The sequence below is a fragment of the Microtus oregoni genome, unplaced genomic scaffold (assembly GCF_018167655.1).
Source record: "Microtus oregoni isolate MIOR12 unplaced genomic scaffold, Mior012 000028F_ref0000031, whole genome shotgun sequence".
NCBI classification, from domain to species: domain Eukaryota; kingdom Metazoa; phylum Chordata; class Mammalia; order Rodentia; family Cricetidae; genus Microtus; species Microtus oregoni.
In genome coordinates, this window is record NW_024543087.1 from 480,953 (window position 1) to 495,997 (window position 15,045).

A 15,045-nucleotide genomic window follows, 5' to 3' on the forward strand; every position below is an offset into this window, starting at 1 on the left:
TCAGATTGTCCTTAGCCTGTACCTATCCCTTTTCTCCTGTCACCTGCCTTCCTGCTTGACTCTGGATTCAGTGAAGCCTAGTGATTGGCCCATTTCTTACAGCTCCTAGTCAGATCTTGGTCATGTGGTTTAAACAGAGGACACACTTGGACTGGTATTTTTAAATGCTATAAGAATGAAAGCTGGGTATGCTGCCACATTTTTTAAACTTTTTATTGATTCTTTATGGACTTCAAATCATACATCTCAGCCCCACTCATCTCTCCATCTCCTCTTCTCTGTTCTCTGTCCTTGTGACTCCCCATCCCCCCAAAAATGTAAAAGTGTAGCCTCAAAAAAATAAGAAAGAAAAGAAAATTTTGACTTAGAAGCTATAGTATGTACCAGTGAGTCATAGAGTACACCCCTTAGTCCAAACATCTTTACTTACAAGTGTTCTTTGCAATGGATCATTGGTCTGGTCAAGGCCTCTGGCTTCTACTACTCTGTAGATACAGTGGAACTCCTCCTGGATATTCTGTTGCTGTCTTGTGGAACTGTAGATCCAGCCCCTCCAGCAGTTCATAAATGACGTGGGTGTTTGGATGGACCAAGTCATAGCCCTGTCTCTGAGACTAGGTGCTAGCAAGGTTGGTCAGCCTGCCAGGTTTCCCTCATTGTCACCACTAGGGTGAGCTCTTCAGCACTGCCCCAGCTAGTCACCCAGTGCAGCAGGGAACGAGGAGCAGGGCCGGTTCTCCTGCTCTCATGACCCCAGGGCCAACTCTTCACCACCACAGGTGGCAAGGGGAGGAGAGGGGAAGTTCTTCTCTTCCTCACCCACTCCACCATATGGCAGGGGAGGGGAATTCTTCTCTTCCTCACTCACTTCACCATATGGCAGGGGAGGGTTGGGGCCAGATCACCCACACACTTTCAGGGGTGGTGAGGAGAATCACCTGCAGGCCTATCAACAGGGTCAACTCTACTGTGGCAAATGTTTTTAATCCCAGCATTGGGGGGGGGGGAGGGGAGGCAAAAGACAGGTGAACTTCTTTGAGTTTGAGGTCATCCTAGTCTAAATAGCAAGTTCCAAGCCAGCCAGAGCTACATAGTGAGACCCTATTTCAAAAAACAAAGCCAAATGCTATAAGAATGGTATATGGAAAATCTCAGAGGATTTGTTTTAGCTGCTCAGAATTGCATAGGTCATCTTCCTAGGATTAGACTCCCTTGATGTTTTGTGTTGTGTACTCTGAAATCATTTTTTGGACATTGACTATTTAATAAGCTCTGATAGCTATGTGTAATACTTGGCTGGAAAGCATGCAAACAATGCACTCTTTGCATAGAATTTCTGTTTAATGGAGTTCTTACAAACACTTTGCTGGATCTTGGGGTTTGTAACATTCTTAGAAACTGCCGTCTAAGGGGATAGTTAAACTGCATGTGGAATGCATGGGATTGGGCAGACAGCCAGCTCCACAAGCCCCCTCTGTTGTATGCTAAGATTCCACAGGGCCTAGAACAGAATTTCAGGGGATTGGAGGACTTACCCGGTAAAAGGCCTGCTAAAGACCCAGCCCCCTCCTCAAAGCAGAGTCCCAAAGACACCTGAGAGCAAGGACCCTCTTCATAACCACCTTTGAGAGATCATGCCTTTACTTCATGTCCTGACTCATCACCCCTGCTCATCCTCCATCATCACTCCATAAGGCTTTTCCCATCTGGCTCCTCCCAGCCTCAAGTCCTATCTAGAAATCCTTACAGGAGTGCCATGTCTCACTCACTGAGTATGTTAACATCCTGGAATGTCTCTGCCATCCCAGAATACCCCTTCATGTTTGACAGGGAGCTAGGGGGGAATCTCAGATTCTGGGATAATGCATAACCTGTGAACAGGTCATGTCTCACCATGAGAGGGAAAGGCCAAGAGGTCAGCAGGACCTGTTATTGAAGGCCAGAAGAACCCACATATTCCAGGAAGCTGAATGTCAGAGCTAACCAGGAAAATGCATTTCTCCTCTCCCAGAACTCAGAAGGAACTTGAAAAGGCCACATCAAAAATCCAAGAATATTATAACAAACTCTGCCAGGAGGTGACAAACAGGGAAAGGAATGACCAGAAGATGCATGCAGACCTGGACGACCTGAACAGAACCAAGAAATACCTTGAGGAACGGCTGATAGAGCTGCTCAGGTGAGTGTGAGGCAGTGGAAGACCCTGTCTATGATTGGCTTTTCTTAGGAAAAAACCATTTCTGGAAATGGACCCTCCTCCTCAAGGTCTGTCCAATGGTGTGCTGTCAGGGAGCCATATGCTTGCAGGATCCCACTAGGCTTTGGCATTCTTGAAGGCTGGATTTCCCTGATCACACCGGTGGTTTGGGTTTTTGTGTGGATGCGGGTTTATGTTCAAACTCTGAGTGCCTGGCAAAGAATGACAGTAAAATGACATTTAGTAATTGGTCATTTCCCCATCCCTTGCCTATCTCCAGTGAACCTTCTCTTGTACTGTCGGGACCCAGCAGCAGCGTCCATGTGGGAACCAAACTGGAGGGGACTCTGAGGGTCCCAGTATGTTCCACTCTTGCCACTCAAAACCAGCCTTTACTTTCCAAGACAGACATGGGAATGTGAAATGTCCTGGTGGTAAATGCATGCAAGTCACTCACAACTTTAACTTTTTCTTAAAGGAATCAAATATAGAAGATAAAATATTATAACTGTTTTCCTTCCTCCCTCTCTTCCTTCCTTTTTTCCTTCCTTTCTGTGACAAAACACTTGACAAAGGCAACTTAAGGGAAGAAAGATTTTTTTTTTTGAACTTGGGGTCCAGTTTCAGTCAGTCTTGGCAGACAAGGCATGGCAGTGGGATTGGTTCAGTCTATAGCAGTAGGAGCTTAAGGCAGTAGTAATACTCCATGTCTTAGCAGACAAGAAAGTAGAGACTCCCAATGACCCACCTCCACCAGCTATGCCTTTCACGCCAAAAGTTCCATGGCCTCCTTAAATGGCATCACTATCTTTGGGGGGCCAAGAGATCAAACACATAAGGGGCTATTTCAAACTCAAGTCATAATAATTATACTTCATTCAACCTCAACAGGAATCAATCCATGGCCACTTACATCTTCCCATCTCTAGATTGCTTTGAAGCAAACCCAGACAAAGTAGTACTTTATCTATGAATATTCCATAGCAAACTTTTTAAGACAATAAATCTTTTTGCTTTATTTGGTTGTATTTTATTTTGAGACAGGGTCTTACTATGTAGCCTGGCTGACCTGAGACTCCCTATGTAGATAAGTCAGGCCTCAAACTCGCAGAAATCTCCCTGCCTATCTGCCTCCTGAGTTCTGGGATTAAAAAATGTGTGCTATCACACCAGCTTCCAAGACAAGTGCTCTTACACAACTACGCCTTGAAAAATGGACGTGTCGGGAGACACTGGATAAAACCCAAGGCAGATGAGATCTACTCACTTCCATGAGTGGAATATGCCTGTATCTACCCACTTGTTAGAATTCCAGGTATTGAAACCCAAGGCAGATGAGATCTACTCACTTCCATGAGTGGAATATGCCTGTATCTACCCACTTGTTAGAATTCCAGGTATTAAAACCCAAGGCAGATGAGATCTACTCACTTCCATTTGTGGAATATGCCTGTCTACTCACTTGTTAGAATTCCAGGTATTAAAACCCAAGGCAGATGAGATCTACTCACTTCCATGAGTGTAATATGCCTGTATCTACCCACTTGTTAGAATTCCAGGTATTAAAACCCAAGGCAGATGAGATCTACTCACTTCACTTGTGGAATATGCCTATATCTACTCACTTGTTAGAATTCCAGGTATCTTCTTGAGGAATGTGGTAGAGAAACCAAGTAGCATTCTCACAGTCCAGGGTGTGAGTATCTGGCTTCCTAGGGACATATTGGTCAGATGCTGTGGACTAGCTTGAAAAACAGGCTGGACCAGAAGATGAGTCAACCTGTCTCCTTACAATTTAGGCATCCTTGAAAAAAGTCAGTCATCTTTATATTCCTAACCCTTACCCACTTCCAGAGGACCTGGGTTCAATTTTCAGCACCATCTTTAATTACAATCCTAGGGGATCAGATGCCCTCTTCACACTTCAAGGTCACTGCACACACATGGTACACAGTCATGCATTCAGCAAACTGCAGATTGCATCCACGTTCATAGCATGTCCACTATCAACCTGGTGGCACACTACTTCATTAGTAATTTGTTTTTAGTGTAAGATCTCTCAGTGATGTATCAGTGCTGGCAATCCCTTGTGGATGACGCAGCCTTTGGTATATGTGCCTCGTACATGCTCTCACGTACATGGGGTCAAAGAATCAATGTTTGGGGTTCCTTTGGAGATGTCAGCACAAACCTTGAGCTGAGAAGAGAGCATTTATAAGGAAAGTTATTTAGCTTCAATGGTTTGGAACGTTTGATATCAGCTTTCTGAAATGAAGCAGGGTCATCCTCTGCTCCTCTTGGATTCTTAAAATGTGGTATTATTGCAGGGACAAAGATGCTCTCTGGCAAAAGTCTGATGCACTGGAATTCCAGCAAAAGCTCAGTGCTGAAGAGAAATGTCTTGGGGACACGGAAGCCAGCACCTGCCATGACTGCAAGCGGGAGTTCAGCTGGATAGTGCGGCGGCATCACTGCAGGTTAGCAGCAGGCGGCTCACCAGAGTGGAAGCTGGGCGAGGGATCCGAGACAAGGGTGGGTACCTAGCTATCTACCAAGGGAAGCGGAAGAAGAGTGTATTATTTGGGGTCCTAGCTGGACACTGAAGGCCCCCTGAAAGGAAATGTGGGTGGGGTTAAGGGGACTCACGGGCATGTGGTACACTCAGAACACCAACCCTTTAGCTTTTCTTGAGCCTATGGGGGATGTAGATCGTAACAGAGAACACAGATCCTTCCAGCACCTAGGAAAGATGGGTGAAGAGAAAGGCAGATTGGGAGTTGGGTGCAGGTGAGTGCTCTCTTAGAGGCTTACCTAAAATCCTGACAGTAAATGTGGAATGCACACCTGTAGCCTGATGTTAGTCAGACATTTTCTCCCTGCCTCGAGGACCTACAGAAGTAAATCATTCTCTGCTAAGCTCACCATGATGGTTTTGTTGAACTCTTATGAAATGGGCTCACAGCACACTCTACATTAAGGACAGAGCTAGGTCTGGAGAGTCATGGGCTATCAGGAACCCAACACAGAGACCTGTTCTGGTGCTTAGCAGATCTCAATGATGCACAATCTATTGTACACCATTCTCAAAGCCTGTTCTTGTTTCATTCCCAGGATATGTGGCCATGTCTTTTGTTACTACTGCTGTAACAACTATGTTATGACTAAGCCCAGTGGCAAGAAGGAACGCTGCTGCCGAGCCTGCTTCCAGAAGTTCAGTGAAAGCCCTGGATCCCCTGATAGCAGAGGCTCTAGCACTAGCCAGGGAGAGCCGAGCCCCATGGTTTCACCAGCTAAAGCAGGCCCCCAGGCCATAGGAAACCAAGGTCAGGCCCCTGCCTTTCGGATTCGTAGTTGTCACTGCTTTCTCACTATGGCCAATTAGCTTGAGCAAGACTCATTCATTCAATGCTTCCCAAACTTAGGTGTCTAAGAGTTGCTAAATATATACTACCGCCAGCCTAAAACTTTCTTATATTTTTGGGGTTGATAAGCAAGTAACTTTCTCCTGTCGTGATTGTGATTTAATATGAATGTGTATATCCACATACTACCAGTGGAATATACCCCGTACCTCAAAGAGTCAGTCCTCCAGGACCTCCTTTCTGATATCCATTATCTGCCCAGTGGTAACATAAAACCAGCAGTTGTACCTTCAGTACTCAGCATCTTTCTCACTTTCTCATCCTCCAACTCAGCCAGGAAACAGGCGGAGGGTTTAATTACTTCTACTTCTGCATCCACCCTAATAGGTGACCCAGGCTCTCTACTGGACACTACTACACTGTAGGTGTAGAGCCAAGGATTAGAGCAGAGATGGCAGAGATGGGACTTTTCTCTGTTCAGGCATCACTGCTGGCTACAGTTAGACCTTGTGAACTCTCCTTTGATCTCAGCCTGGATGCAGGCTAAGAAACCTTCAGAATCCTGTTCTTCCTTCTTTAAATAGATCAATGGGCCCTACCACTCAGGAATGGGATTTGTGCTTTTTTACACATAGCATTGGGGTCTTCAAATCTTTCTCAGTCTCTTCAGTACTGAAGTTTGCAAGTCCTACATAGTCTGGATATGTATTCTTTATTTTTTTAACCAATGACCTTCCTCCATCAACACACTCAGGTATTGGAGGCAGGCAGATTTCTGAGTTTGAGTCCCAGTCTACGCAGAGTAACAGGACAGCTTGTCTACAAAGTGAGTTACTGTCACAAACAAACCACTCACACAACCAACCCCCAAAAAACCCAACCCAAAACTTTTAGAAGAAAAAAAACCTTTTGAGTACAGGTGTTAGCAAAGTTAGATACATAAAAAAACTGACACATAGAATGTGATATAAATATTACTTTATCAAAACTACAACTTCTGCTCTTCAAAAAGAAAAGCTGTAAATCGGGAGGAAACATTTATAAGACATGTTAAAGGTGTGTGCCACCACATCTGACTTCTTCTAGTTTTTATTATTTTTTTTTAGGATAGTGTGTGTGCCTGTGTAACCTGTTTTGAGTTAGTTTGGGGGGTAAAGTGATAATATAGAGTATTGGATAGTTTAGTTTTTACTTCTTGTTTAGAGTTGCAACATCATTAGTTGAAGTCTATTTTGTTTTCATCAGAATTGCCTTTCTGTGTGGGGTGGAGGTGTGGCTCAATGATAGAGTGATTGCTTTGCATGTGAAAGGCACTAGATTGAATTCCCAGTGGCACATTTGGGTGCACACACACACACACACACACACACACACACTGCTTTTGTATATATGTAAAAAGCCAATTGAAAATAGCAAGCAAACTAAAAAAAGAAAAACTGACCTCATATATTTGAGTCTGTATCTTTGCTCCATTCTGTTTATCTGTGTGCCTTTTCTTTTCACCAATTCTTACTGTGTGATTACCATAGATTCTATGTTTTTTGGTGGTGGTGTTTGTTTTTTGGTATTTTTGGTTGTTTGAGACAGATTTGACTTCTCTATGTAGCCCTGGTTGTCCTGGAACCCGTTATGTAGACCAAGTGGCTTCAAACTCACAGAAATCCACCTGCCTCTGCCTCCGAAGTACTGGAATTAAAGACATGTACCACCATGTACAGCTGCTTACTGTAGAATCTTTTGTTGTTGTTGGGTTGTGGGGTGGGGGTAGGTTGTTTGTTTGGTTTTGGTTTTTTGAGACAGGGTTCTCTATGAAACAGTTCTGGCTATCTTGGAACTCACTTTGTAGACCAAGCTGGCTTTGACCTCACAGAGATGAGTTTGCCTCTGCCTCCTGAGTACTGGGATGAAAGGTGTATGCTATCATGTCTAGCTGTTTACAATAGATTCTTAATGCATCTGGCTGACAGGCAAAGAAAGCCCTCCAATTTTGTTCTTCATCAAACATATAAATTCTATAATGAGTTTCTCAGTTTCTAAAAATAAACCATGATGAGGTTTTCATTGGGATTTCATTGGACTTGGAGAGCAGTTTGGAGAGATTTAATATCTATTTTTCTTTTGGTTGGTTGGTTGGTTTTTGTTTTTTTGTTTTTCGAGACTGGGTTTCTCTGTTTAGCTTTGGAGCCTATCCTGGCACTCGCTCTGTAGACCAAGCTGGCCTCAAATTCACAGAGATCCACCTGCCTCTGCTTCCCAAGTGCTGCGATTAAAGGTGTGCACCACCACTACCTGTCTGAGATTTTTTTTTTTTGGTTTTTTTTTGAGACAGGGTTTCTCTGTGGCTTTGGAGCCTGTCCTGGCACTAGCTCTTGTAGACCAGGCTGGTCTCGAACTCACAGAGATCCGCCTGCCTCTGCCTCCCGAGTGCTGGGATTAAAGGCGTGCGCCACCACCACCCGGCTCTGTCTGAGATTTGGCATCTTAATAAAGTGTTGTCCATTTTAATCCATGAACATGATATGGCTTCCATTTACTCTGGTAAACATTCTTTTGTGTATCTCTTACCATCTCTTTATCAGCCTCAGAAAACAGATTTAGGAGTGTAACTGGGTCCTTTTTATCAGTTTGTTCTTCTAGTTCTATGTTGCAGAAACTTGAGAGGAAAAACATTACCTCTAAAGCCGAGGACAGCTAAACTGTTCTTACTAAGTAGCCAGATTCCCTTGCTCTATCTCAGTCGTAGGTGTTCAGCACACAAAGTGATAACAGTGTTTTGTGCTGAGGTTGCTTGTTTTGATTTCTCTCATTTTCTGTCTGCTCTTTTTTTTTCTGTCTCAGACCTACCCTTATATTAAATATGAAACATGTTTATGGGTAGGTGACTGGCACAGTTACCTGCCAGTTGAGTGGTCAAGATCAAACACAAGACTCAATGCCTCCTGCAGTTTTCTGAACAAAGAGAGGTTCTGTTCTGCCCAACAGTGGACCAGAAGAGGGGGTATGAGTCAAGTAATCTCCTGTTTTGGATTATTTCTGACTGTGTTTAATGGAACAAGGCCTCACTGGATCAGTATATTTTCTTTGTTAGTTTCTTATCTGATATAGTTTTGGTAGATTTTTTTTCCTTCTAAATAAGGATTCTAGAGAATGTGGTAGTCCTTGAAACTTCTACTCTGCCTTTGAAAGAGGTCTTGAGGCTATATATTCAAAATCTTCTATAGTCCCTCTGTTTTCCTGGAATGTTCCAGTAGTCTTTCTCTCATATCTAGATAGAATAGCATCAGTTAAGAGACCATTTAAAATGTATTCATCTTGTTCCCCATAGCAGCACCCTTCACCTCCCTATGTTATCCCTAGTCTTATGCCTAATGGTATGTTTGTCTTTTTCTCTCCTGCTTTGCCTCCACACCCAGGAGCAAACTCAGTCTGCAGACCACCAGACGATGCTGTGTTTGACATCATCACTGATGAGGAATTGTGCCAGATTCAAGAATCTGGCTCCTCCTTGCCTGAAACACCCACTGAAACTGATTCATTGGACCCAAATATGGCTGAACAGTGAGTAGATGTTGCCTCCATTTCCTAACTACTCATCAAGTGCCTGTCCTTTGTACTTCCTCATCAAAAGACCAGGAAAATAAGATGCTAGAGTCAGGATCAACTGTCTCTACCAAGGGAAGATGCCTCAGAATGGTGTTCAGAGTCAGGTGGCTCTTAAAAAGTGACAATGCTTAGGAAACATTCAGGAAGGTACTGTATCAGAAAGTTCCTGGGAAGTGTGTGTGAGGTGCCCTGATTCAACATCTTCACTAAAGCCAATCTTTGGCTTAGGCAACTGTATCAGTCAGCTCAGGCTGCCATAGCAAGAGACCACAGTAACTGTGGACAAAGTAGTTAAAACTGTTCAAGATTAATACCATTTATAGCTGCTTTGTGTTGGTACAGTAGGGGGAAAGGGACTCTAGGGAAAAGAGCCCTCTCATTAAAGGCTTCAGGATATGAAAATCTAAATGCATTTTACTTTCCTTTAAAAAGAGAGTGTCTGAAAAGATAGAGCCACAGGAATGGTCTTCTCTGAAATAATCACCTAGAAAGTATTTTTCCAGGTTTAGCTACACAGACACTCCATTACTTCAGCTGTGATCCAAGAATACTTACCTTGGATAAGATAATACTTGGTACTTATCAAGCTGGCAGCAGAATTTGACATTATCTACAGTCTTTGTAGGCATTGCAGATGTGAGAGTTGCAGGTCATGGAGGTTTGTACCAAGATTCTAGAGAACAGCCTGGGAGGCCAAGCAATATGTAGTAGGGTCAGATTCTCTGGTAGTCCATTAGTGGGATATGCATAAAAATTTGAGGGTAAAGCCTAAAGTACAGTGGAGAGCCCAATATATTGGAGATACCAGGAATGTAGAACATTTACCAAGGAAAGCTACAGGCATCTAGTAGAACCAGTCCAAAAGAGACCCTGTATGTGTAACTGGCAAGAAGGCCCATACAGGTAGGGCTAATATCGACTGTGTTCCTCATGCCGGACATGAAACTCGGATTTTAACGTTTTCACTGTTGTCATGTCTTTCTTTGTTCTACCCTGATACTGCCTTTTTAGAATGAGAATGTTTATATGAAGTATATAATTTAAATTTTGATTTTACAGGGTCTCACAATTGAGCATACCTTTAGTTCTCAAAAGGGACTTTGAACTTTGAAGCTGAACTAAGTAGATTTTGTATTGTGAGATGGCAATGAGACATCTTGACCCAAAGGGGTCAAGGACTAAATGTTATGTTTTGAATCCTATGTCCCTGGCAAGTTTGTTTGGAATGTTTGATCCTAGACTTGTGGCACTATTTTGAAGGCTATGGATCATTTAGAAGGTATAGCCTGACTGATGGAAGTATAAGTCAGAGAAATTACTGAGGACCAGCCTGTGAAAGTTTTACCTACCCCTGGTTCCAGCATGAGTTCTCTGCTTCCAAGCCCAATGTCATATAAATAAGTCTAAATGGAGCTGCTCTGCCATGCCTTCCCTGCTATGATGGACTAATACTCTCTGAGTCAAAATAAATCCTTTCTTAAGTTGTTCCTGTCAGATATTTTGTAATAGCAATGAGAAAAGTAGCAAATACAGTCTCAAAATTGCTTGGTCACCTTTTCTTCTGGTGAAGGATTTCTGTGAGCTTATGCTGACTCACAGTGAGATCTCTGTCTCCTGCTCAGAATCTAAAACAGAACCAGGAATTAACTGTTATCTTTATTGTGTTAATTTCTGCCTCATGGGAGGGGTGAACTCAAATCTTCATGAGGCTGTTAGCCTAGATTTTAGGCTTAAGTGTATCTCTACACTGGTGTGTTCTCTTACTAAAGTCACTGAATTCAGCTCATGGACAAACCCCTCTCATTGTCAGACCTAAGATTGCTCCTGTGACTCTGGACCAATTCTCTCCTTCCTTAAACATTTCTCTGACATACTGGTCAGTAATCATCAATGTTCACCCTGACCCCCATGACCCAGTGGTCCCCAAAATGTCTTTTCTTCCTTTAGCAATAAACTATATTCTGTCCTTGGTACTTGGAAAGCTGCATGGCCAGAAGGGTGAGTAGACCAGGAGTTAGGAACCCAGAAGGGTGAGTAGACCAGGAGCTAGGAACCCAGAAGGGTGAGTAGACCAGGAGCTAGGAACCCAGAAGGATGCCATGGATTTGAAAGCGTCTTGGCACAAACACCTGTAACCTGCATAAAGCTTCCTCCCTCATCTTTCACCTTCCTCTTTCCTGGTAGGAACAGAAACAAAAAGCTTCTAGACTGCTGACCAGTATGTGTAGTTTTTGGTCTTGGGAAATCAGGAACTGTTCCAGAGAAAGAAAACTGCCAGTATGTTGGCCTGCAGCCACCAACACAGATCTGGGATTGACTGATGGAAACCAGTGGTTCTTGTATCTCGCCCGTGTGAATGAAGAGTCACCTATCTACACTATAGAGTGTGTGTTAGCATGTATGGTAGCTTTTCCTTAGCATTCCAAGATACCAAGAGTCTGATAAAGTATGGGAAAGAAAGCCCTACACTTGCACCAGGACCCCTCACGGGAAAGTTAGAGGGAAAGGTACTCAATCTGAGGAACAAAGTAATGAAAGAGGAATTAAGCTTTGACCCTTCCTGGAAATTTCAGAACAAGGAAAAGTCTCCAGATCCAGCTTCACTCTCACAGGGAAACCTGTTGTCAGCTGCCTTTCCCCCATTCCTATCTTATCTTGATTGGTGATAATTAGCAGGAACACAGCCCTCACCTGTAGGAGATAGATGCCCTTCACAACCTTTCTCCCTCTGTGTCCTATACACCACTACCCAGATTTCCAGTTGTTCTCAGAACTGAGGTGATAGGTAGTTGGCTCCCGTGGCCTCTGCCCAGCTCACATACAGCCAAAGTCTCCACAGTCTGGCCTCCTCTCTCGGTACGAGATATACAGGCTGTTCAGGGTGAAGAGCTTCAGCTCCATGCCCTGTGGCCATGCAGTGCAGCCTCTAAATGAGCTCCTTTAGCTGTTTGGGAGAGCCTAGAATCTACCCCTCCTCAAGAAAAGCAATTGGAGATAGTGCCTGGGCCAGAAACCTCCTGAGGAGATAGTTTGATGCTGAGTTTTGATGTCAGCCTGGGATGTACGTATCTTCTGTGTTCACATGTTTCTCGGTATCTTCAACTTGTAGCCTCATCTTTTTTTTTTATTTAAAAAAAAAACAAAAAAGCCTCCTTCAGGTACCCAGATTACACGAAATGATCTGAAACCTACCCTCAGAGTCTGCTTGCCAGCAATCGCTTCAGAACCAGGGCTTTGTGGTCAGAGTGTTTAGTGGCGGAAGTGTGGTCACCAACCAAGAGATCTGATGCCTGCTGTCACAGAAACGAAACAAGGACAGGATATGGTGATCATGGTTAAAGTTCAAAAGCCACCTTATGCCTGTATTAACCAAGGACGTCTGACTGCAGAGGATTCCAGGGCAGGCAGGTTCTCTGTGGTATCACACCTGCCTGAAAGCTCTGTGGCCAGTGTTTGGGGGAAGAGAAGCTGCTAACAAGGACCAGTCCTCACTCACTTCTCCTCTGAGAAAGGGAGACGGCAATACCAAGCTGCCTGTAAGACAGCACTAACTGAACACCTGGCCTAGGTGCTACTTTGAAGGCTCTATGGAAGCCGGAGTAACCGAGAGCTGGGTTCTCGGTTCCCACTTCTGCTTTCTTGTGGCACCATCTCCTCATCCAAGACACCAAGAATTCCCGGGTGACCAGATGGCCTCTAGAAGAGAGTCACACGCATTCACCTCTCTGGAGACATAGCCATGGCCTTCATATGTCTAACTGAAGCCAGAGCCCGTAAGCTCGTCCATGATCCTCAGAAATGAGGAACGCAGTGGGAGGGGAGCACACAGTCTTAGCTCTGAGGCTCTGAAGCATATCTAGGACAGTCTGGATTCAAACCGGGTCCATGTTCATCCAGCTCTTCCCCCAACTCCACTGTAGCCCCCTGGCCTTTGATAGGATCTGCTGCTATTGAGCAAGAATGGGAGCCAGAGGTGAGAAAAAGAGATCACTGAGAACTTGAGACTTCTAACACCTCTAAGGGAGCCTGCAGCAACAGCCCTCCTGGGTCATAGTGCAGGTCAGACACAAGCTCTCTTTAACTAACACATGCTGGGGTCGTGTGTGTGTGTATTTATTGCTAATGATGGTATAGATACAGAAAGAGATAGAATCATGCCCCAAGTGGAATAGGTAGATGCCCAGAAAATGGGGCAAATAGTGGCTTGGGGGGCATGAGAAGAAAGGTCCAAGTATAAACTTTTCTGTGGGGAACCTAGAAGAGGGCATGATCCGTCAGGTTCTTCCATCTCATTTGGGCAGACAGTTGGTCAGGGAAGGCCCAGGGAGCTTTGTCACCTGGCACTGTGAGATGATGAGCCGTGCCTTGAAGATGCTTTCTGGGATTAACCTAGGGTGGCACTATCTCTGAGTGCTAAGTACCCAATCCTGCCTCTCTCCAGAATACCTGTGTAGGTAGCTACAGGGCCTTTTCACCTGAGTCAACTTGCTTCCCATTTAGAGCCTATATCTCCTGAGCTGGAATATTAGGGAAATCAGGGACTCGGGCCCCGTCCATCAGCAGTGTTGCAAATAAAGAAGAATCACTTAAGGTTAGCCTTATCACCCTGCATAGAACAGGCTAGTTGTTTAAGCACTTGATCTTGCATGTCACTTTACATAGCAAGGAAGTGTACTATAGTCCTTATGTGTGTGTTTGATAAAACGTTTCAAAAGACCATATGGGTACTCCAAGGTGTGGTCACATTTTGATGAGCCAGGATTTATGTGGCATGCCCTGCATGTCCAGGAGAAAGTACACAACAGCCTATGTGACTACACCCACCCGTATGGATGGCATAAGGAGCCGCTACTAGATCTTCTAAGAAATGACTGCTGCTAATTTGGGGACCTTTCACCTACAAATAGATTGCGCTGTGGAGTGATTTAATTTGATTTGGTTTTGACTGGGTCTCATGTAGCCTAAGTTGACTTCAAACTTTCTCTAGATGAGAATAACCTTAAACTTTAGATACTCCTTCCTTGACCTCCCAAGCACTGGGTTTGTAGGTGTGTTTCACCATGCCCGATTTGAATGTGGTGCTAGGTCCAAACCCAGGACTCCATGCACACTGGGCCAGCATCTACCAACTGAGATTCCTCCCCAGTCTATTGTGCCAGCTGTTTCAAATGTGTTATCTCAAGTCCTCTTCATATCAACGGAGAGACTTGTGCTGTCTCATTAAAAAGAAATGGCCAGAGGTTAAGAGATTTATTCAGGTCAGGTATGCTGGACTGTGTCTTTAACCCAGCACTTGAGAGTCAGAGGCAGGCATATTTCTGTGAGTTCAGGGCCAGGCTGGTCTACACAGCAATATAGTAACGAAGGAGGGAAGGAGAAAAGGGAGGGAACCTATAGTGCGAGCGCAAGCATGTTAATAGAGGCTGAGATTGATTTGCTCCCGGTCTCACCTGGTAAAAGGGCAGAAAGGCAGCCTGCTCTCTCCAGCCCCTGAGCCCAGGGTTAGCTAACCTCCCATCATTCTGGTCAGCCTTTTTAAGTAGATGTCCATATTTAGGTAATGATTTAGTGGTACAAACACCCAGCAAGCACCTACAGGGCTGTTCACCTGACTGTCAGTCCAGCCTGGCATGTAAAATTACCTCATCCTGGAGCAGTATTACAGAGTTGAACAAATACACCCCACATCTTGGGCAGGAGCAGGAAGCCACTGTGAAAGCAAGATTGTTCCCATTGGTATAGTCTATTTCCTTCATATACCACTGCCCCCAAATAATTTTAACTTATTTCCTTTATTCTAAGCCTAGAAGTTAACTGGGTTGTTTTTGTGCAATTTGTGAGAGTTTGTTTTGTGTTCCAGGTATACCAAATTAAAGTATAATG

At 44.2% G+C, this 15,045-nt stretch overlaps 1 protein-coding gene across 4 annotated transcripts in view; it reads left to right on the forward strand.

Moving 5' to 3' along the window:
* The window catches only part of Fyco1 (FYVE and coiled-coil domain autophagy adaptor 1), a 70,784-nt gene that overhangs the window by 36,486 nt on the left and 19,253 nt on the right, over positions 1–15,045 (forward strand). For all 4 annotated transcript variants that reach the window (XM_041676975.1, XM_041676973.1, XM_041676976.1 and 1 more), the window contains 4 exons: positions 2,012–2,179; positions 4,525–4,674; positions 5,309–5,520; positions 8,973–9,117. In XM_041676975.1, coding sequence (XP_041532909.1) covers positions 2,012–2,179; positions 4,525–4,674; positions 5,309–5,520; positions 8,973–9,117 — 675 coding nt within the window. The remainder of the gene's footprint in view (positions 1–2,011; positions 2,180–4,524; positions 4,675–5,308; positions 5,521–8,972; positions 9,118–15,045) is intronic.